Raw genomic sequence first — 19577 nt, forward strand, 5'->3', positions numbered from 1 at the left:
TTATTTCTCTTGTATTTAGGTATAGGACAGTAGACAAGAATAAACTGGATGACAAAAATTCAGTCTAGCTACTTCCACCTAATTTGAGTAGTAATTAACCAAAGGACTCTATGCAGTCCCTCAGATTTTGTGTCCTTGAGTGGTTCCCAGTACCTTGCTATTGCAAACAATTTTTTTTTCTACATTAAAAGAACACCTCAAACCCTTAAAATGTGGATTGCTTTCTTTTTAGTTTTGTGTATCCACTATTGCTATTGGAATATAGATCCCAAACATTGTTTTCCTTGTAGGTAGGACCTGCTTTAATTTTCAACCTGAATTTGTTCATATGCAGTTTGTGCCCATTTATCATTGTGCCAGCATTGTTCCTCATCATAAATAGCTCTTCTTTCTCTGATGCATTTGTTAACAGGAATTGTATTCCCTTTTAGCCTTTGTTTTTTCCTAGTCTAAACAGTCAATTTCTCCATTTCCGAAGCCAAATGTCTGAATTCAACAATTTATGAATTTGAGATTAATTGTACACAGTAGTCCACCTTAGTTCTCTGTACAAAGCATTATATCTTCCTTTTCTGTTGGAAATGCATCATTTCATACACCTCGAATCTCTTTACTTTCTTGCATAATATGAAGCGCTGCACTTACAAATCCATGGCTTATAGATCGAACATGGATTCAGTTGTCTGCAAGATAAATCATGGGCAAATGTTTAGGTGGTTTTTTTTTGGTCGTCTTGTCATTTGGCTATACCTGCAGTTCTGAAAGTCTGTCAGATGGGCTTTTTTTCCAGAGGTGTTCAGTTTTATTTATGAAGATGCCAGTCAGAGGACTCTTTACTTCCGTCGTTACAAAAGAGATATGAATTAACTTGTCTGTGTATGCATATATGTGTGTAGATACATATACATACAAATATAGACATGCATAATTGCAATGTATTTCAGTTTACACCTCTGGATGATGATATAGCTGATAAAGAATGAGGGATAAATAAATGTAAAATAAGCAAACTTCTGAGCAGTTGACTATTTTGAAGTATTTTCAGTAGTTGATATATTTTCAGTTGTCACATATCTCTATTTACATATGCACTGGGTAAGGAATGTGAAATGTGGTGTTAAGTACCAAAAAAATCAAGACAGTTTCCCAAATCTCAGTATGTTGCATTAGTAGGTCACACTATTATTTGAAATGTGGCTTTTAAAAGAAGTAACTTCTGTTCAGAATGCAAAAGGGTTAAAAATTTAAAATAATTCTACTACAAAATTCAAACATGTAGCTCATTTAATTAAAATCATGTTAGTATTTCATCATGTATTCATCCTGAATAGCATCACAGCTTGGATTGGTTTAGTGACTTAATTTGTACTTGGGGCACGCAAATATGAAAAAGAAAATCCTATATCAGGGTAAACTACACCTTATCAGCTGAGCTGCAGTTAGCTGACCACATGCATTCTTTAACTTGCTGTAGTTGGATTTTATTTTTTTAAAAAAAACCGTAGTTATAATTACCTTTGTTTTCTTCATTCAGAAGTACAACTGGAAGTATAGTCTAATACAGAAGTATACTCACTGTTAGTCACAAACTTAAGTTTTCTTCCTGGAAATGGTGAAACAGATTTTGTAACCAAATCCATAAAGGAAATAAACATTCTTTCTTCTATACTCTTCTGCTGAAAATTTCTTGTGAAGAGAAACCTAATATTAGATTGCTAATGCAGATCCTCAGTAGATTTCTCTGTGTGTTTCTGAACTATTGCAGAGAGTAACAGGTTGTATTGAACTGTTGAAAGAAAATGTGTTTTTGATATTTTTCTTCTTCAATCTAGGTCATATCCTGCAGTCTCCTTCAGCGAATGTGCTTCCAACTCTGCCCTTCCATGTGCTGCGCAGTTTGTTCAGCACTACACCATTGACTACTGATGATGGAGTACTGCTTAGGCGGATGGCACTGGAGATTGGGGCTATACATCTTATCCTCGCTTGTCTGTCTGCTCTAAGCCACCATGCACCAAGAGTGCCCAACTCTAGTCCCAACCAGGCAGAGGTATGTGTTAGCAGGGTAATTGCAACTGAGAAGTAGTAAGAGTTTTAACTATTAAAAAGAAAAAATCTCACTGCTTTCACTATAGTCTCATTTCTGCAGAGTTGGCATTTCAATAAAGAACAAAAATAGTTAGAAAGTACTTGGTTAAGTAATTGCCTTTGCGTGTTGCAAATAAGCATAGTAATCATGAAGTTTATCCAACAGAGAAGGCTTGTCATGAGGCATTAAGATGTGATCAGTTTCTTTTACAGGACTTTTTCCTGTGCATGAGTCATAATGCTCAATGGGTGGTGGTTCTTTAATCCTTGTTACATAGCATGACCTCATTACCTTATTTAGCATTCATCATCTAAACTACTGGCTGCATATTATTTCCTCTTAAATGCTTCACAAATGTAAATGAGCTGTGAAAATTAAAGAATTAATGCAGTGATTTTTTTTTTTAATACTTTTTTTACTGGTGGGGAAATTTCATAGTACTTCCTGTATTATACTACCCTCTATTCAAAACATGTATCCCCTCATTTTTTTAGGATTATGAGTTGCCATTTCTGCATAACATACCAATTGTCTATAAAAGCATTTAAAAATATTAATGACTTGCCCTCTTCAGCATTGTTGTGGCAGAGACTTTCATGAAAAACTTCCCAGTGGCTAAATATGGCTGAGTAGCTGCAAAATATAGGGCTGTCTGTATTTTAGCAGCTCTGATACTGATGAGGGGTTGAGCAAGGAAGAGATGAAGCTGTGCCTGAGAATAATTCACTTTAATGGCTAGTCAAATTTAGGAGGAAACTGCTTCTAATTGGGTATCAGGCTACTGACATATTAGTGCCTTAGCATTTTTGTGCTTTTGGAGGGAAAGGGCAACTGTTAATTCTTACCTCTGCTTCAGTTCTACCGTGACTCCTTAAACAGCTTGCTTTCTCATAATTCATATCTGTCAGGTGATAGATGGTAACTTGAAACTAGAGATCTATCAGACCTGCACTGAGGCTTGTATTTCTGGGGCTAGGCTTTCCCTTCAGTGCTTTAAGTCAGTGCTTACGACAGTCCTCTTGAGTGTTAAAGACATGTGTTCATGAGTGATGTAATGAGTAGTATCTACATGAGAATAACAACACAGCTATTTCAATATTGAGAAGCCTTACATTCCCAATGTAAAAGTTAAATAGTGATTCCAGACTACTGTCAGTATGGTAATTCATAGATTATCACTTTTTTTTACTGTTGTAGTCCGTGCATCACTTCTTTTACTTAAACTATAAACTGAAGAAGATCTGAACAGAAGATGAAAGTTTTCAGAGCTGTAAATCAGACATTACAAATTAAAGTTTGGCAGCTATTCACATGACCTGTTTTCTAGTAAGGCTAATTGTCACTAAGTAATTATAATGAAAGTAGCAAGTGTTCATTGCTTCAGAAAACATGGTCACTTGTTTAGGGTGCTAAATAAATAATTAAAAAAGCGTTAGTTAAAATTGCTTATCAGATTTTTTTCTGTAACTTTTTCCCCAAAGATCTGGTAAACTTTCAAAATTAACATAAGTACTTAAATAGTTTGATAAGGGCTAAGCAATATAATATTGGAGTTACGTTAGTAAAATGCAGTGAGGCAGACCATTGGAAAAAGCTGTGCAAGCACCTTTGGAAAAATGCTATCTCCCAGAACATTTTAAGGACAGGATATTTCCCTCCTCTTATCTGGAGAGGAAGTAGTGTGTGTTTCAGTGACCGAGAGATCCCATGCAGAGCTGTACATGTAACTTACACCTCTTACTATTTTGGGGCATTTATTCAAAATCAGTGCATGCTTGAGCATCTTAAGATTTCAGTTGTGTACTTTTGATAACATTTCTAATCCAGTCCCCTTTATCTAATTATGAAATTAAACTTGACTAGGTGTTAGATAGTAATAATTACAGAGCTCTGATGTTTATTAGCATGATACCGATTAAGTAGTATTTTAATACCTTATATCATATAAGCAGTGATAGTATCTTAAAAGAGAACAAAAATGGTCTTATAGCCCTAGTCAAATTGAAGAATCACTTGCAACAGTTTAGTGCCTACCTGTACTAGAACTTCGTGTATGTGGCAGTCTTTCCTATCTAAAGCTTTGAATTTCACTGGATCCCGATGATACCTTTATAAAGTTAATAAATTGGGATTGCATTCTTTTGCAGAACAAAGGTTTTCTAAATACAATGTTCATAAAATAAAAACTGTGAAATTATTGGGACCTTCTTTTTTTTAACTTAGCCACAGGTGTCAAGTTCCCACAATAGTGCATCAACAGAAGAACAGCAGTTGTACTGGGCTAAGGGTACAGGCTTTGGAACAGGCTCCACAGCTTCAGGATGGGATGTTGAACAAGCTTTGACTAAGCAAAGGCTAGAAGAAGAGCATGTGACCTGCCTTCTACAGGTGTGTAACAATGAACTTTTGATTAATGATAAGCACTTGAAACATTAGGCCTAGAAGGTAAAAATGGAACTCGTGTTTTTTCAGTCATATAGCAGAGTAATTATGGTATTTGGGGCAAAAGATAATTTACAACCGCCTGTCTACATGAAAAATGGTATAGATTATATTTTGAGGGAGGCCGTTTTCAAACATCGCTAGACTGTTGCATAAAAAAAGACCTGCATGGGTAAGCCTGTGTGACAGTTCTGAATAGACAGTAAACCAAGAAGCATTCCAGTGGTATTTCCCTGGAGCTGTTGCATATCTCTGAGATCACTGCATTCAGTTAGAAGTAAAGGCTGTACATTGAAGGGGGAGGATGTGGGAATAGGAATTGCTTTGTGTGCCCAATAATCTTACCTATTCATTTCTTGCATATCTTTGCTCTGCTTTAAGGAAATGCACTTAGTTGTTACAAGTGTCCATGAATGTGTTATGCCAGTACAATAAAATCTCACTCAGACATACTATAAAATCATCAGTATGTCCATTAAATTACAGTAGTAAATCACCAGTAAACATCCAGATCTTAGTAAAACTCTGATGCCTTCCAAATGCCTCATGCTAAGGAGAAGAAAATCCTGCATAATTAGGCTTTTCAGTCCATTGTGAAATGCAGCCAACCCCTGTATCTGAGGTCAGTGTCAGCAAAATGAGATTCTGTCTAGTTGTCAAAAATTTATTTCACAGAACTGTCAGCTCAACACATTCACTAACCTCACTGCTAGGGTAGAACACAAAGGAGATGAAATTCTGAAATGCTCATGCCCCAACTGATGAAGATATTATTTTGATGTAATCAGTTATTTTACTCACTGTAAATTACAAGGCACTTGTATCATGTCCCATGAAAAAGCAAAACAAATAAAATCCAAAACAATTTTCGTAAGCAAGAAAGAGGAAAAATCACCTGAATTACCCTTGGTAAAGCTTCTAGGCAGTATTTGATATTGTGCCATGCAGAGGCTTAGCTATAACTGTGATAAGTCAGGAGATAAGGAGGCATTTGCTTTGGGCAGTTAGCAATTGGCAGAAGTAGAAAACCCTTCAGCATTTTGCTGAAGATGTCAGTCCAGTTGTACAGCACACTTTCCCTGGTCCCTTCTCTAGAAAAGTTGCTTAGAAAAATTCTGTTGTACAGAGTGCTAAGATGCTGTAGCAAAATACATGAGTAATGGCATTAGAGCAAAGAGGGAGAATGAAAGGAGAAGAGGTTAAAATGGGAATAGAGCCCCCAAGACTTCACATAATACAGCCATTCAAGCTTTTGAAGTTACTAAATTTGAGAGTACAGCCCCACAAGTCAGAGCTGTGGAAGTACATTAGGTTGTACGTCTACAACACATGGAAGGGCCTGTGAACACAGCCAAAGCTCCCCTTGGGAGGGGCAGGTGTGCAGTCATGAGGTGATTCCCCCACCATTGCTGAGGGGAAAGCTGCTCTGTGTTTGCAAGAGCTGTGCTCATTGGTGAGTGTGCCAAGTAGCTGCCATGCTAACTGTAAATTGTGGTTTCATCTGTAAACCCTGAAGTCCCATCAAAAAAAGAAATGAAAGTTTTCCTGAGAATTTTTAGTTTAAAAAAAATAATCTTTTGTTGCTAGTTGATGTTCCAAATTGGATGGGACTGATCAGCTGCATGTCTGTGGTGTGAGCTCATGAACTCCTGCTTTCAGTAACTCTAGTGGGCTTGTCAAAATTCATACTAATTGATCTCTTAAAGTCATTCAGAATTGTAATAGTTATTTATTTTTATTGTTAGCCAAAGTTATCATGATATAATAACTGTACAGAATTTCTTCTGAGACATCTTTGGGACTGCTGAAATAGCTAGTGAAGTATTATGGCATCTTCTTTAAGGGAGGAAAGTCAAAGTTTTTAACCTAAAATAAATAAGTTTTGATTAAATATTTTTGTGTATTTCAGGTTCTTGCCAGTTACATAAATCCTGCAGGGAGTACATCAAACGGAGAGACCCAAACTAGCCATGAGGGTAGAGGACAAAACAGCAGTGCTCTTCCATCCGTTCTTCTAGAGCTACTCAGTCAGTCTTGCCTCATTCCAGCAATGTCGTCATACCTCCGCAACGATTCAGGTAATGTGCCATTGTCTCCTAAATCAAAAGTTGGCTTACTTCTGATAAATAAATTTTTATGTAAACAGTAGGTTGTTTCATTACGTTTGCCAATTTAGAATGGAACAATCACCTAACCCTTAGAAAACAAAATGTTAGTGTTCATTGAAATACTCATTTATTGTAAGAGCTTAAACTTTGTTGTTAGAATCTCTTTTTAAAATCTGAAATTTATTTCTTAAACTGTTGAAACTAACAGGAAAATAGTATTTCCATCTGAAAAGTTTACATTTTAGTTCTACAGAAGTTACATGGAGACTTAATTTATACAAGATAACGAATCTTACTGTGAAATAAAATGTTCATTTTGTAAGAAAATTGAGCAAGTATGTGCCTGAAGTTGGTAAATGTTGCACATACTAGGGAAATACTCTTAATTTGACCAGAGCTTTTTCTGCTTTATTTAGGAAGTACAAAAATAAGCCTCTTGTCAAAACTGCAAAATATTTCAGATATATGGGAACAACAAAATTGTTTGGGATTTTTAAAGGAAAAACAAATGAGTTACGTGTTGTCATCACATTTCTACTCATAATTTTAAAACAAAGATGTTTTGGTAGTTTTCGTCCAGCATGTTGTGCCTTGCTGTGGAAACAGTTTCAGTTGTACAAGATGTAGTGTCAAGCAGTATGAGTTAAGCTTATGCCAGTGTGGAACTAATGGCAAAACCAGCAGACTTTAGTTTTGTGGTTCAGTCTCACTAGATGACAGGCTTTAGTATGAAGATACTGATAAGCACTTTTTCTTTAGATAACTGTCAATTTTGAAGTTTTTAAACACTCACTGAGCCTCAGGTTGGATTTTTGTTGAGTTGCTTTGTTTGTAAAGATGGATTTAATCCTTAAGTAGCAGGAGTTGTTCCCAATCTGAAAAAATTTGGTTTTGGACCTTATTTTGCCTGCCCTATTTTTGGAGTAACTGGTAAACATCACATTACTGCAGTTCTTTTGGATGCCAGTTGTACGGTGTGGTGATGTGAATCTCTTGAAACAATGTCATACCTTCCTGTTTAATTACAGAGTATATTTTATCTCAGAGGTAAAAGAGGATCATCCATGTCTTAAGTCTTTACAAAGTTACATAGGACTAAAACAAGAACATGGCTAAAACAAGACGTGGCTTTTTAATCTGTAGTAACTAGAGCATTACATAATCTTGTATGATGGACTGGAAGTAGTTCAAAAAGTCTGCTGGGGCCTAATAAAAATACAAAGATGTTTCACTTGCCAGTCTGCAGTTTGACACATCTCCCTAATCTTGCAAAGAATTTGTTAGTTCTGTTTTGCACATATTACAGTGAGGAAAATGAACTATGTAGCTTGTACACCAGGCTCATTATTGCAAGTGAAAATATAATGTAAAACAATAAAGTAAGTGATAAAGTGAAACAATAAAGTAATTGTTCTAACAGATACTCATAAATTCTTTGTTGAGGTAGAAAGGAAAAATCAGGGAAAGACCTGGCAAAAATGTTATCTAAAGGATGAAGCTGTTGGTTCTGCGTTGTAGATGAATTGCAGCTGCTGAAATTGCTTTTTTGCTGTTTTCAATAGAAAAACATATCTGTCTGTATAAGTCACCTTTAACTGGGGAAGAACAGTCAGATACTGATAGGAGAGATGAGGTATGTGATTGATGGCAAGAAGTTCAAACTAGTTTGGCTTTCAGGGACCATTTGTTTTCCCAAAGTACAAAGAAAAAGCAAAGTTTTAGTGAGAAATGTTCATTTTAGTTATGTCTTCCACTGCTGGACTACTGTTGTTTGTGGTTGGCAGGGGATGTTGAAATGTGCTTGTGAATTAACAATTAGTAGAGAGTGAACTAAGCAGATGCTTCCTGCTTTTTCATAAATGGATGTATAGCTCTTAATGTAACAGCTCAGCTGTATTAAAGCAGAGCAAAACCTTGCTTTTCGGAAAAAAGCTGTTACCTGCTCTTCCGATTACAAATTCACAAATAATGAGGTTGTTTCCTTTGGCATTTAGAACTCTGAAGGTTTTTGTGCGTCTTCAGTGTTTCCTGCTGTATTTGTTCAAAAGTCTGTACATAAAACTATAATTAACAATGTTCTTCTGGATTTAAAATTTTTTTTAAAAATTCAGGTTTATATCAGTCAGGCTTGTCTCTGAAAACGTAATAGGATATCAGTATGAAACGTGCAAAAAGGATGACTTCTGGTAAGAATCTCTTCATTAATATTTGAGTCAGATGCATTTAGTTTGAAAGGAATCCCTGAAAACAGTTTGTCTTAGTGATAGCCAGGCATAATTCCAGTGCAGTAGTTACTGTTTAGTTCAGAAGCAGATAGATAATGTTCACATTAATGAGTGTGAGTTGAAGGTGGTGCTGGGGTTCTTGGTGTCACTGACAGAGTGTCATGAGACATAGCTAACAGTCTGGCTGTTGCAAAAGAGACAGAGGTTGAGAACCTCTGGGGCTATGTTAAGCTCTGATACAGTGTGTTTATAGTTGAAACATTTCAAATGTGGAAGCAACATTTTTTTAAAATTAGTTTTATTTTTTAAAAACCTCAAAAAACAATGCAAGGTAGTAGAACATATTTGAGTCTTTCCTGTTAGACTTGATCTAATTTTAGGCTTCTCTATCTTGAATACTATCTCCCCTCCAGTAGGTCTAAATGCCTACCCAGGGGGAGTAGGAAAGGGAACAGCATTAGTAGTAACACTCATGGCCATGGTACTGTAATTTTCTGCTGTCAAAAGGTACTTTCATGTGGAAGAAGCGGGTAACTGTGTTCTTCCTGTAATATGCTGGACTGAGAAATTAGGACACTGCATGCAGAATACTAATAGTGTTACCAGGTTCTGGCACCCCAGCAGGAACAAGCTGTACCCAGCACAATGCTGACAGAAAATAGCAGTTTTTAGTAACAATAACTTTCTCAGACTTGAATGGATGCTGGTGGGACCAGTTAAAGGTTACCTTTATGGTGGAGGTATTCTTCTACTAGATTTTAGGTTTTGTTGTTAATGGCTGCAGTAACAGTGATCTTAACATATAGAGCAACTATATGCGTAAAATTATTTAGAAAAAATTTTCTTTATAAGCAATATGTGCGATGAAGCTGCGAGTGTGTTCTTTCCCTTTATTGCACAGTAGGCTGATACCACTGTGGTGATACAAGATAGTAAATATTTTGGTATTGAGGAGAATTTTATATTTTGTTTACACATGTTCAGTTAGCTACAAGTATGATACATCCTGCTTATAAAGTTGTTTTGGCAAAATTCTTGAACAGTTCCAGTATCAGAATATAAAATTGGCCTATGTCACTGTTAGAAATTTATCTGGGGTTTTTATTGCTTAAATATTGCTTTTGGTATCCTTGCTTAATTTGCCCAAAACATACGTGGAATAGATTGTTCTAGATAAAAGGAATATTGATCAGATAAGGAGTGCTCACATATCATTTAGTCTTTTAGAAAGCTCACCTTGAAGCAGATCATTGCAAACCAGATAGCTCTGACACATTCTGCAGCTTCATCCGCATCAGAGCAAGGTGACTGTGAAGTCCTTGAAAATTGTGAACTGACCACTTTCATGACTTTCCATAATTGCTTTTTTCTTCTAGAGAAGGAAGGTTTATCTGTCTATGAAGGACTTTCCTTATTATGGAAGATAGATCATAGCCCTAGTCACAAGGAGCTATAGCTGTTGTAATCCTCACCCCATTTCTTGATCATTTTTTTCCTGTGTTTGCTTCATATCTTGTTATGGCATTACTGTGGCTTTTATTATCTTTCATTTTATAAATGAAAAATGTTTATCTCTGTAACATGTTGAGATATAAACACTTGTGTTTATTCCTGAGGACTCAGTTCATGTTTACATTTGTAAAATTGTTGTTGTTCTTCTGTATCATGGAACATCTAGCAGGTATTCATTACCACGCATTTATGCACATTTCACGCCGAAAGCTGTCATGTAAAACCTTTTCACTGTTGTCTTGTATATGGCACATTTCATTTGAAAGAATTACTGCTGTAGGAATTCTTTCAAATATGTGAACACTTCTCTCGTTGAACAAAACAATAAAATTTTCACTGTGCAACAACAGATTACCAGCAAATGTGACTACAGATTCTAGCTGGAGTACATGACCGTCTTGAAGGTCTAGATTTTGCTGATAGAAGTTATTTGACTGATGAACCTAGGTTTATTAAGACTAATACAAGCTAGTATTTACAAGTGGGAGAAAAGAAAGCAGTATTAATTGTAGCCTTTGTAGCTACCAAGGTTTATAGAGGGAACACAGTGGAAGGGAATCATGAAACAAAGAAAATCAAGTGACGTTTAGGACAGGGACTGTGTTTTATTATGGGTTTGGAAAGTAAAAAGCCCGGTGGAGTTGGCATTTATCAGTCATACCACAATGTTAGGTAGACTCTTCTTGCTTAACGGTATAGTTGTGCTGGTTTGCCCCTGAACTAGTATCTAGCAAACTGAGATGACTTAATCTTGTTTAAAGCCAAAGAGGTAGAGAGGTTTGGTACTACCTCTTCCTTGGAAGACAGACCTCATAGCAAGTTGCAGAATCCTGCTTAAATTCCCAGGCTTACAGGAAGCAGTTGATACTGTGATTTTAGCTGGGGTTTTCTTGCATGCTCCCCTCTCAGCTCTCTTAGCTACCCTTCCTTCTTTGGTGGACAAGGACTTCATGTGATGTGGTTAGCATAGCTTGCAATGTTAGATTAGCACATTCTGCCTTGGTTTGACTGCTGAGAAGAGATGGTACATTTCTATGTGAGGGCTTTACTAAAAGGTTTGTGTTTACGGACCAGCATATTCCACTTGGTAAGAGTCCTATATTTGCTTTTAATGCACCTTTCATAGTTTACCAAGTACTGTCGCACCCTGGACTTGTGGATTCATTAACAGTTGTGCTGCTTTATCCTGCTGCCAAATACCTCATTGAGAGCCTTATGCAGTAAATGCTATGGACAAATCTGTTGAAGGTGAACTTGCTGAGTTCTTTTTTGTGGCTCTTTTGATATACCTTTGTTAGTTGAGTCCATTAAAGTTATACTTTTCAGGCCTCGCCTCCTTACCTCAGAGCTTGAACTACATTAGACTGCCTGTTGAAGTTAGAATATTTCTTTTCAATTAATCATACTTATTCTCAAGGCATTATATGGTGTTGCTTTACTTTTTTCAAAGCAGTCTGGTTCTGCTGGACTGAGTAGGCTGAGTACTTTAGGAAGCTTGTGTTCCCTTAATGATCTCTGAAGTTGGTACACTGAGCTCATTCAGCTAAGAGTACTACATCTTCAGTCATGCATTGCTGAAGGTGTGAAGGTGCTACTGCAGTGTAAATGTTGAATCATGAAAGTCTGCTTTTGCCTAGACTGTTGACTTTTTACTGTGTCCAATAACAGGTAGTTGCTGTTAAGATATTTCTTGTTGTTGAGATTCTTATGCGTATATCAGATTAAACGTATAAGCACCAGAGCTGTATACTGGAGTTCATTTAACTAAAGCTAGAATTAGGTCCACATGAGTATAGAGCACAAGTATTACCTGTTAAGAGAGGATATTAGCTTTCTGTTTTAAAACAAAATATAACTTGTATGTCGAGGCAGTCTCTAATGGTATTATTACCCTGTGCCTTCCTTCAGAGGGTCAAAGCCTTTTGCTATAATTGAAATTAGAAGTACAATGGCAGTTTATATAGACAGTACATAATTACTGAAATAAAAAGTTCCACTAGTTTTCATTAATGTTAATGAACTCACTCATTGGTAAGAGAAAGATGCTGAACCTTTGCCATGTTTGGTTATAACTTCGGGATTGCTTTTTATGTGTATTGCTGTTGGAAGTGTTTACAAAAAAAAGTGCAGTATCGCACTCCAGTGTTGGAGTACTAGTTGATTTACAATTTTGAGAAGAGAGCTATCCACTGAAATAATATGAAATAAAACTGGGTTTTTTATTTCACAGAATTTACAAGTTTTAAATAACTTCAGGATCAAAATAAACAGCGGTAATTTCTACCTGACTTTCATATTTCTGTTCAGTTTTCAGGTTCTTGTAACCTCTCATTTTAAGACCCATCTCAAATATCTTTGTATTATGAGATTAATGCAATAATATCCATAAGTATGTAGATATAAGTAGTACATTGAAAAATTTAATGATGTATTGACTTTCTTCTACAGTTTAAATATACATGAATAACCTGCATAAGAATGTAGCTTATTTGTACAGAATGCTTTGGTGCTTCATATACTGCAAATGAGTATACAACACTAGAGACTTGCTGTAGACTATGGACAGTGAGTAGGTTTTCTTGTCTGTCCATGCTTCCTTCCAGTGCAGCCCCAGCTCTGTTTATCGTTTCTTCTGGTGATCCAGTATTGACCCAGAGTTGCAAAACCAGAATATATCGTATTCCACCTCTTTCATCCATAAATAGTGTTACAGCGTAGTTTCTGGAGCTGACTGAAATATCATTGCCAAATTCGTTCTGTTCTAGATCCTTGACCTTATTTTATGCATGTGCTTGTTTTAAAGTGACTTCCAAAGGCTCAGTTGGTTTAGCAGTTATGAAGTTCTATACAGTAATAAGCTATCACCTATACGAGGGATGTATTTCTTTGCTTGTCATTTTATGGAAGGGCTGGATGTAGCTTTGCAGCCTAGGAGAAGGAACTGAGCTGATTTTCAGAACTGTAGCTCCTCCGTTGCTCCTCTGTGGCACATGTAATATTAAGAACAATATTTATTTAAATCAGTGTTTCTCTTTTTTTGGTGTGTTTTTTCTACTGTGTTTTTCATCATAAGCTCTCAAAAGTAGCTTTTCTATTAGAAGATACATGTGAGATATAAGTTTTTGTATACATGAATATATGATCTCATACTGTCTGCAGCTTTGAATCTAATTCAAAGACATACATAGGTTTAATTTAGAACATGGAAATAGTTTCAATTTCAGAAGTCTAATTACATATTCCATGAAGTATGCATAAGAGTTGCAATTCTAGGCCTCAATCATAAACGGTACAAAAATAGAAAATGTCTTCGGGACCTTTTCCAGAAGGAGAGAGTACACCCTTCTGGGCAAAGATTATTAAACTGGTTTTCCATACAACACCACAAATCCCTGTGTGATAAGTTTTATTTTACCTGAAAATAAGCATCCGGGTGAAAACATGAAATTTATATTTGACTTATGTTAAACACATTCTAAAATGGTGATATAGAAAATGTAGCAAGACTTTTTTTCATTTGGAGAATATGTATTAGTGTGTCACTGTAATTATTAATATTACTTAAAAGAAGTACTGAAACTATTCTTTATTTTTTCACACCACTTCAAAGGATTTTTAATTAGAAAAGCACACAGTATAGCATGATGATTTCAAATACAGGTTCAGTAAAGGCAAGAAAATGTAACCTTTTTTAGCTTTCCACAAGACTAGCAAAAATGCTGCAGAATATAGTCAATAGTTAAAATTTTATTTATAATATTACAATTTTTGGTATAACAGTTCCTGTTTCCACACTTATACATTAGTGTAAGTTATAAGCCTAAATTATGGTGATCTAAAAATAAAACCTTTTTGTCTGTTTTCTGGTCTCAGCTATGGAGAGACATATTGCACAAAACCATCAAAAGCATCATGGGGCTTGCTTATATGTATTTATATATTTAATCTCTATGTTCTCATTGTTTTCAGTGTTTGCTTACATTTCCTGTGTCTTGCATGTTTGCTGGGAGTAAAACAGTGCCATCTCTGTTTCTGCTATTTGTATTTCATCTGTTATCAATGATAAGTTGAATATCATCTGCCTTCATTTACGTAATTTAGCACCCTAGCTGGGCTCGCAGATACATTTAGCAGTCATTGATGCAGTGCCTTTAGCCACTTTGCTCTGGAATGTTTTTGATAATCTTTTCAGACAGTGGGGTTTTTTGCTTTAAATCTAGAAATCATTCTTACCATCTCTGGTCTTTGCACTGTGTGCTGTTCAAAAATGTCATCAAAGTGTAGTGTAGATGTACACAAAAACGATAACAAATAAATTGAGCACAGTTCCAATAATCCCAAGCAGTGCTAAAACAGATTCTTCTTTTTCCTCTTTCTCCTCTTGCCTTTTTACATCTTCCAGTGTTGTGATGGCAGAGGTCCCCATTTTTCCTGCAAATATCTTCACCAGTATTCTGGCAGCTAGCTAGAAGAAAGAAAGCAAATGGTAAATCTGGTCTGACAAACATGCAAGCTTGATCTTTTAAATTCTGTACTTCTTTACACAATATTTCTTAATGCTGTATTTACTGAGATGTATCCCTCTTTATTTTCTTTTTGTATGAACATGTCCATATTAAAAGTAATTGCTCCGTAGGTGCAGATTTGATAGGAGGAGTGAAAAATAGCTTGATGCTTCAAACCAATTAATATGCTTTATTATAAAAGAAATATAAAATTTGTCTTCAGACAGCTATTTTGTTTCCTTACGAAACATCAAAATTGATGAAAGCAGGTATGTGAGCATTGTCAGATACTCTGAAATGCCTGGGGACATTATGTGAATTTTCAGCTGTTAAATATTTAACTATTACAGGACAAAAACAGTTGGGAATATTCATGTCTACTATTTTTGATCAAGGAAAATATGCCTCCTCAATTATAGTATCCCAGTCTTTTTTTTGACCAGTGAGCCCTAAACTGGCAATTGCAGGTGAGATCTTATCCTTTTACTTGTTTAATAGATCAGCTTTTGGACATCCATGAAACAGTAAACATTTAACAGAAAATGTCTGTCTCTTCATATATAAAGGTTGTTGTTGTTATTATATATGTTTATTTTTGCCAAAGGACAGTAGTACTTTATTGTAACAAAATTCTATGCACTATAAGGATTTAAGATAGATATTTATAGATGCGTGTATGATTTATTACCTTTTTTGTTGCAAAAGTGAAGTTGACAGGTCGTCTCTATTACTTAGCTGCTCTTGGACTCTTAATTTGTAGTCAGATATCCTCTAGAAACCTACTTTGTGTCAAATTATGTTCATTGGTGTCTGAGATGTCGATATTGCATAGAATCTGTTATGCTGTTTTAGCCTTATTGATCCAAAATTTCTAACATTAAACCAAAATTTGATTGGGATTTCCACTAGTTCAGATAATCCCAATTTACTGAAGATTTGCAATCAGATTTTATGGTGCAATAGCATTTTTCTCTCCTGCAAACATCTTTAATCATTGGAGATAAACGTATTTCTGCTGTGAGTCTAATTAAAACCATCAGCTCAGAGCATATCTCACAGAAAGGTTTAAAAAAAAATTTTTTTCTTACCCTACATTGCATCAGGAATAAAATGTCATCAGACATGCTTCTTACTCGTCGATTCAGTGGCAAGCCAGGCTTTTATCTTCATGAAGGGGCTGCTGTCCTCACTGAGACAGACCAGATAGGAGCATGAACAGTTCCTTGATGAAGAAGTTTATCGGTGAGGATGATAATGTTACAGAATCTTCCAAATGTCTGGCCTCCTCTCTCAGTAATCCATTAAAGCAAGTGTAGTCTAAAAACAGTAAAACCTTTTCTGGTACCAATCCTCGCTGTTGACTAATTCTCATTAAAATTGAGGATTTTTTTTCCTCAGATGATGCAGAGCAATGAAATGCATGCTGTTCAGTTTTGTCTTTAAAAAAAAAAAAAAAAAAAAAAAGAAAACAACCAAAAAAACAAACAGCTCCTGGTTTTATTCAGTTACGCTTAGTTATTTATTAAGACTTCAGAAAAACCCAGCCTTTGATTTACTCTTTGTGGCAGCCGTCTGAAGAGGCTTTCTCACGTTGACATGCTGTAATTCCAAATGCAGCGAAGTACGTGCAGTCACACTATGTAATTTTAGTCCAGCCTGGAAAAGGATGAAAAGAAGTCTGCCTTAGTGGCAGTAGTGTGAACGCTGTCTCACACCTGCATTCAGAGCCTCTGGAAAGAATGGCAAGGTATTCTTCAGAGCATTGCATAACTTAGCCAGGCACATCTGAAGAGAGGAATGACAGTGGCTTTAGCTGCACACGGTGGTGAGCTGTGACATTGATTAAACATGCACTTGGCACTTGCTGAATAAAGAAGGAGCTACGAGCCACCCTTGCAGACAGTGAGTTGCATAACAATGTGCGATGCCTCTGCTGTTTCATTGTCAGGCCCTGCACATTTTAATCCTGTACCAGTGGAGGAAGTGTGTGATGTAAACAGGAGTAGAGTTAACTGTACTTCGGGGTTTTTGGAGGAAGTGCTGCGTGACAAATGGTGACATTAAGGCATTCAAGCTGAAACAGTGTTTCTGCCTTTTGTCTTTTTATGCTTTGTTTGACAGGCAATTGTTTCTATGGGAAATACTACTTCTAACGCTTTTCTTCTTTTTGTTTGCTACCTAAAGAATGCAGGTTAGCGTGTAATTAATGAAAACACAGACTTAAAGAAAAATATTCCTGTTTATGATTTCATAGAAAGAAGTAACTCAGTTTTTCCTAGGTAAATCAGAGGGGTATTTTTTTGCCTGCCTTATTGGAAAGGGGAGGGAACTTTGCAAAGTATTCCCCTCTTCGAAGTCTCTTCACATAAAGCGCAACAATTTAATAACCTCTAAAAGTATCTGTGTTACAAATAATTTTATTCAGTCACTTTCTATGAATGCTATCAATGCAGTGTGTTTTCATTGGTATATCATAGCATCTTGATATGAAGGCACTATAATTTACATATACTGGAAAACTTATTTAAAAAAAAAATACAATATCCAGCAATTCAGAATTTGAAAGTACACAGGCTTATGCATATGAAAAATCAAAAGATAATTAATTGCATTGAATTCAAACAGTAGAAATGTTAACTGGAAACCTTGATCATTTTCCAGAACAGCATATTTTAGAAACTACAAGGCATTGTTTGAAATTCAGTTTTCAGTAATCTTTTTGTGAGAAAGCAAAAGAGGGTAAAATCATTGCTTTAAATACTTTCATTTTCAAATTAATTTACTTACATGTTAATTTTTTTCTCATTTTTTTCTGAAATGTCTAAGTATATCTGTTGGTTTCTTAGTAATGGACAAAACTACATATTTTATATACATATTTACATATTTTATATGTGCATTATTTTAATGGTAAATACCATGTTTGAAGTACCATGAGTTGTATGGTACTTATGCATGGTTTGCCCTTTATCCTGAAAGTAATGTTGCCTCATTGAAACTGCTTGACTCTAGAAGAATTAAGTAATTAGGTTAAATCTCTCCATCATAGCTTCCTTCACATACATATACTGGAATGTATTTTGTCTTTCCTTTTAAGCTCTTCACTTACTCTGAAAAGGCTGCTGTAACTTCACTCTTTCCTGGAATCATTTTCTGTCTATGTATCTTGAACGTGTTTTTGTATTGATTTAGATCAATTCATATATTCAAAGATGGGGAAATTTTCACCTGTGTATGCTGACCATTCACATTGCTGAGAGCACCTAGCAATAATGGAGTGTATCAAGCCATTGTCCTATATTAACCCTCACATGTTAAAAATCAAACACTTTCCTTTCTGAAAGGGAAGAAATTGTGCAATGTGCATCTTTTATTTAAAGATGAATGACGTATTTGGAGGATAGGAATATGTCACCTTGTCAACACAACTAGGTATAAAGATTCAACGTCAGCAGAAGAATTTCTTGCAATATTATCAAGTATAAATAGCGACAATAAAGTAAATTAAGCAGCTCCACTGCAGGATAACCAGCCAATTAAGATGTATCCACAGAGAGCAGCAAAAGATTCACAAAATATTTCTTGGCCTGTTTTTTGCCATGGTTGAGGTCTCATAGCGTTCTGCCATTTTCCTAGCTGTGATGCAACTGGAACTTTGGTGGATAAGGGGAACCCAAGGGAAAAATCTCTCTGGGCTCCCTCTGCATGCATTCAAGGGGGAGCAATACCACCTGCACACCGTGTTTCGGATCCGACGTTTACTGTGGAACTTAGTTTGTTGTATTTTCTCCCCTCCCATCCTTCCATTGTATTGATATGCGTGTCTGGGCAGACATGCCATGAACTGGTTTGGAAAGCAGACCCAGCCGAAAAGAAATCTCTAGCGCAGCACAGTAAAAGGGATGGGGCAGTAGCTGCTTAAGCTGTCAGTGCTGGCAAAGAGTTGCTGTTTGGGAAGAAAAAAAGTGAGGTTGTCACGCTTAACATTTCTCAGTTATAGGAAACTTAAGGCATTTATCCAGGCTGAGTGGAAGCCGGTATTTGCAAATAACTTCCTTATGGCTATGATGCATCTCCAGTATGAAGAGAAAATTTTGTGCGAGATTTCTCATGAGTGAGATGAGTGATATAGGTTGTTTTGAAAAGGCCTCAATTTATCTGTAATATTTGATGATATTTGGAAAGATAGGGAGGTTTTACATTTTGTGTAAAATAGCATTAGGGTCTGGGAGTACATTTTATACGTCAGTAATAAAACCATCTGGTTTGGGGTGAACGTTACATGGTTACATAGTATTTGCGTTTGGACCCTAGTATCCAAAAAGATCCTAAATTTAATTCTGTTACTTCCATCTAGGCAGAGCTTTCAAGCACTTATGAAGAAGTTGCCAAAGTCTTACTAACTGATTTATGTAGCATCCCAAGAGCAGAACAAATTCTGTTGATTAGAGGTCATTCAGTTCATTACTGCTGATGTTTAAGCATTTGTACTGCATGGGAATAGACCTTAGGCAATATAAATGTATGTCATATTTTAAGGATATTCATACTTCAAGAGGAAGTTGCCAGGCTATCTTGTAAAAACTCAGTGGTATAAATCCAAGAATTTGCAGTCTTGATCCTTAGATGATTATTACCCTAGTATATGCTACTGCTATGCATAATGTAGTACACCCAGAACATCACTTTTACAAAA

The 19577-nt window shown here is 35.9% G+C and overlaps 1 protein-coding gene across 1 annotated transcript in view; it reads left to right on the forward strand.

Moving 5' to 3' along the window:
* The window catches only part of BIRC6 (baculoviral IAP repeat containing 6), a 172866-nt gene that overhangs the window by 110783 nt on the left and 42506 nt on the right, over nucleotides 1–19577 (forward strand). The window contains exons 63-65 of the mRNA XM_026844602.1: nucleotides 1833–2050; nucleotides 4313–4477; nucleotides 6441–6609. Coding sequence (XP_026700403.1) covers nucleotides 1833–2050; nucleotides 4313–4477; nucleotides 6441–6609 — 552 coding nt within the window. The remainder of the gene's footprint in view (nucleotides 1–1832; nucleotides 2051–4312; nucleotides 4478–6440; nucleotides 6610–19577) is intronic.

Source organism: Athene cunicularia (genome assembly GCF_003259725.1).
Source record: "Athene cunicularia isolate RWA chromosome 3 unlocalized genomic scaffold, athCun1 chr3_part1, whole genome shotgun sequence".
NCBI lineage: Eukaryota > Metazoa > Chordata > Aves > Strigiformes > Strigidae > Athene > Athene cunicularia.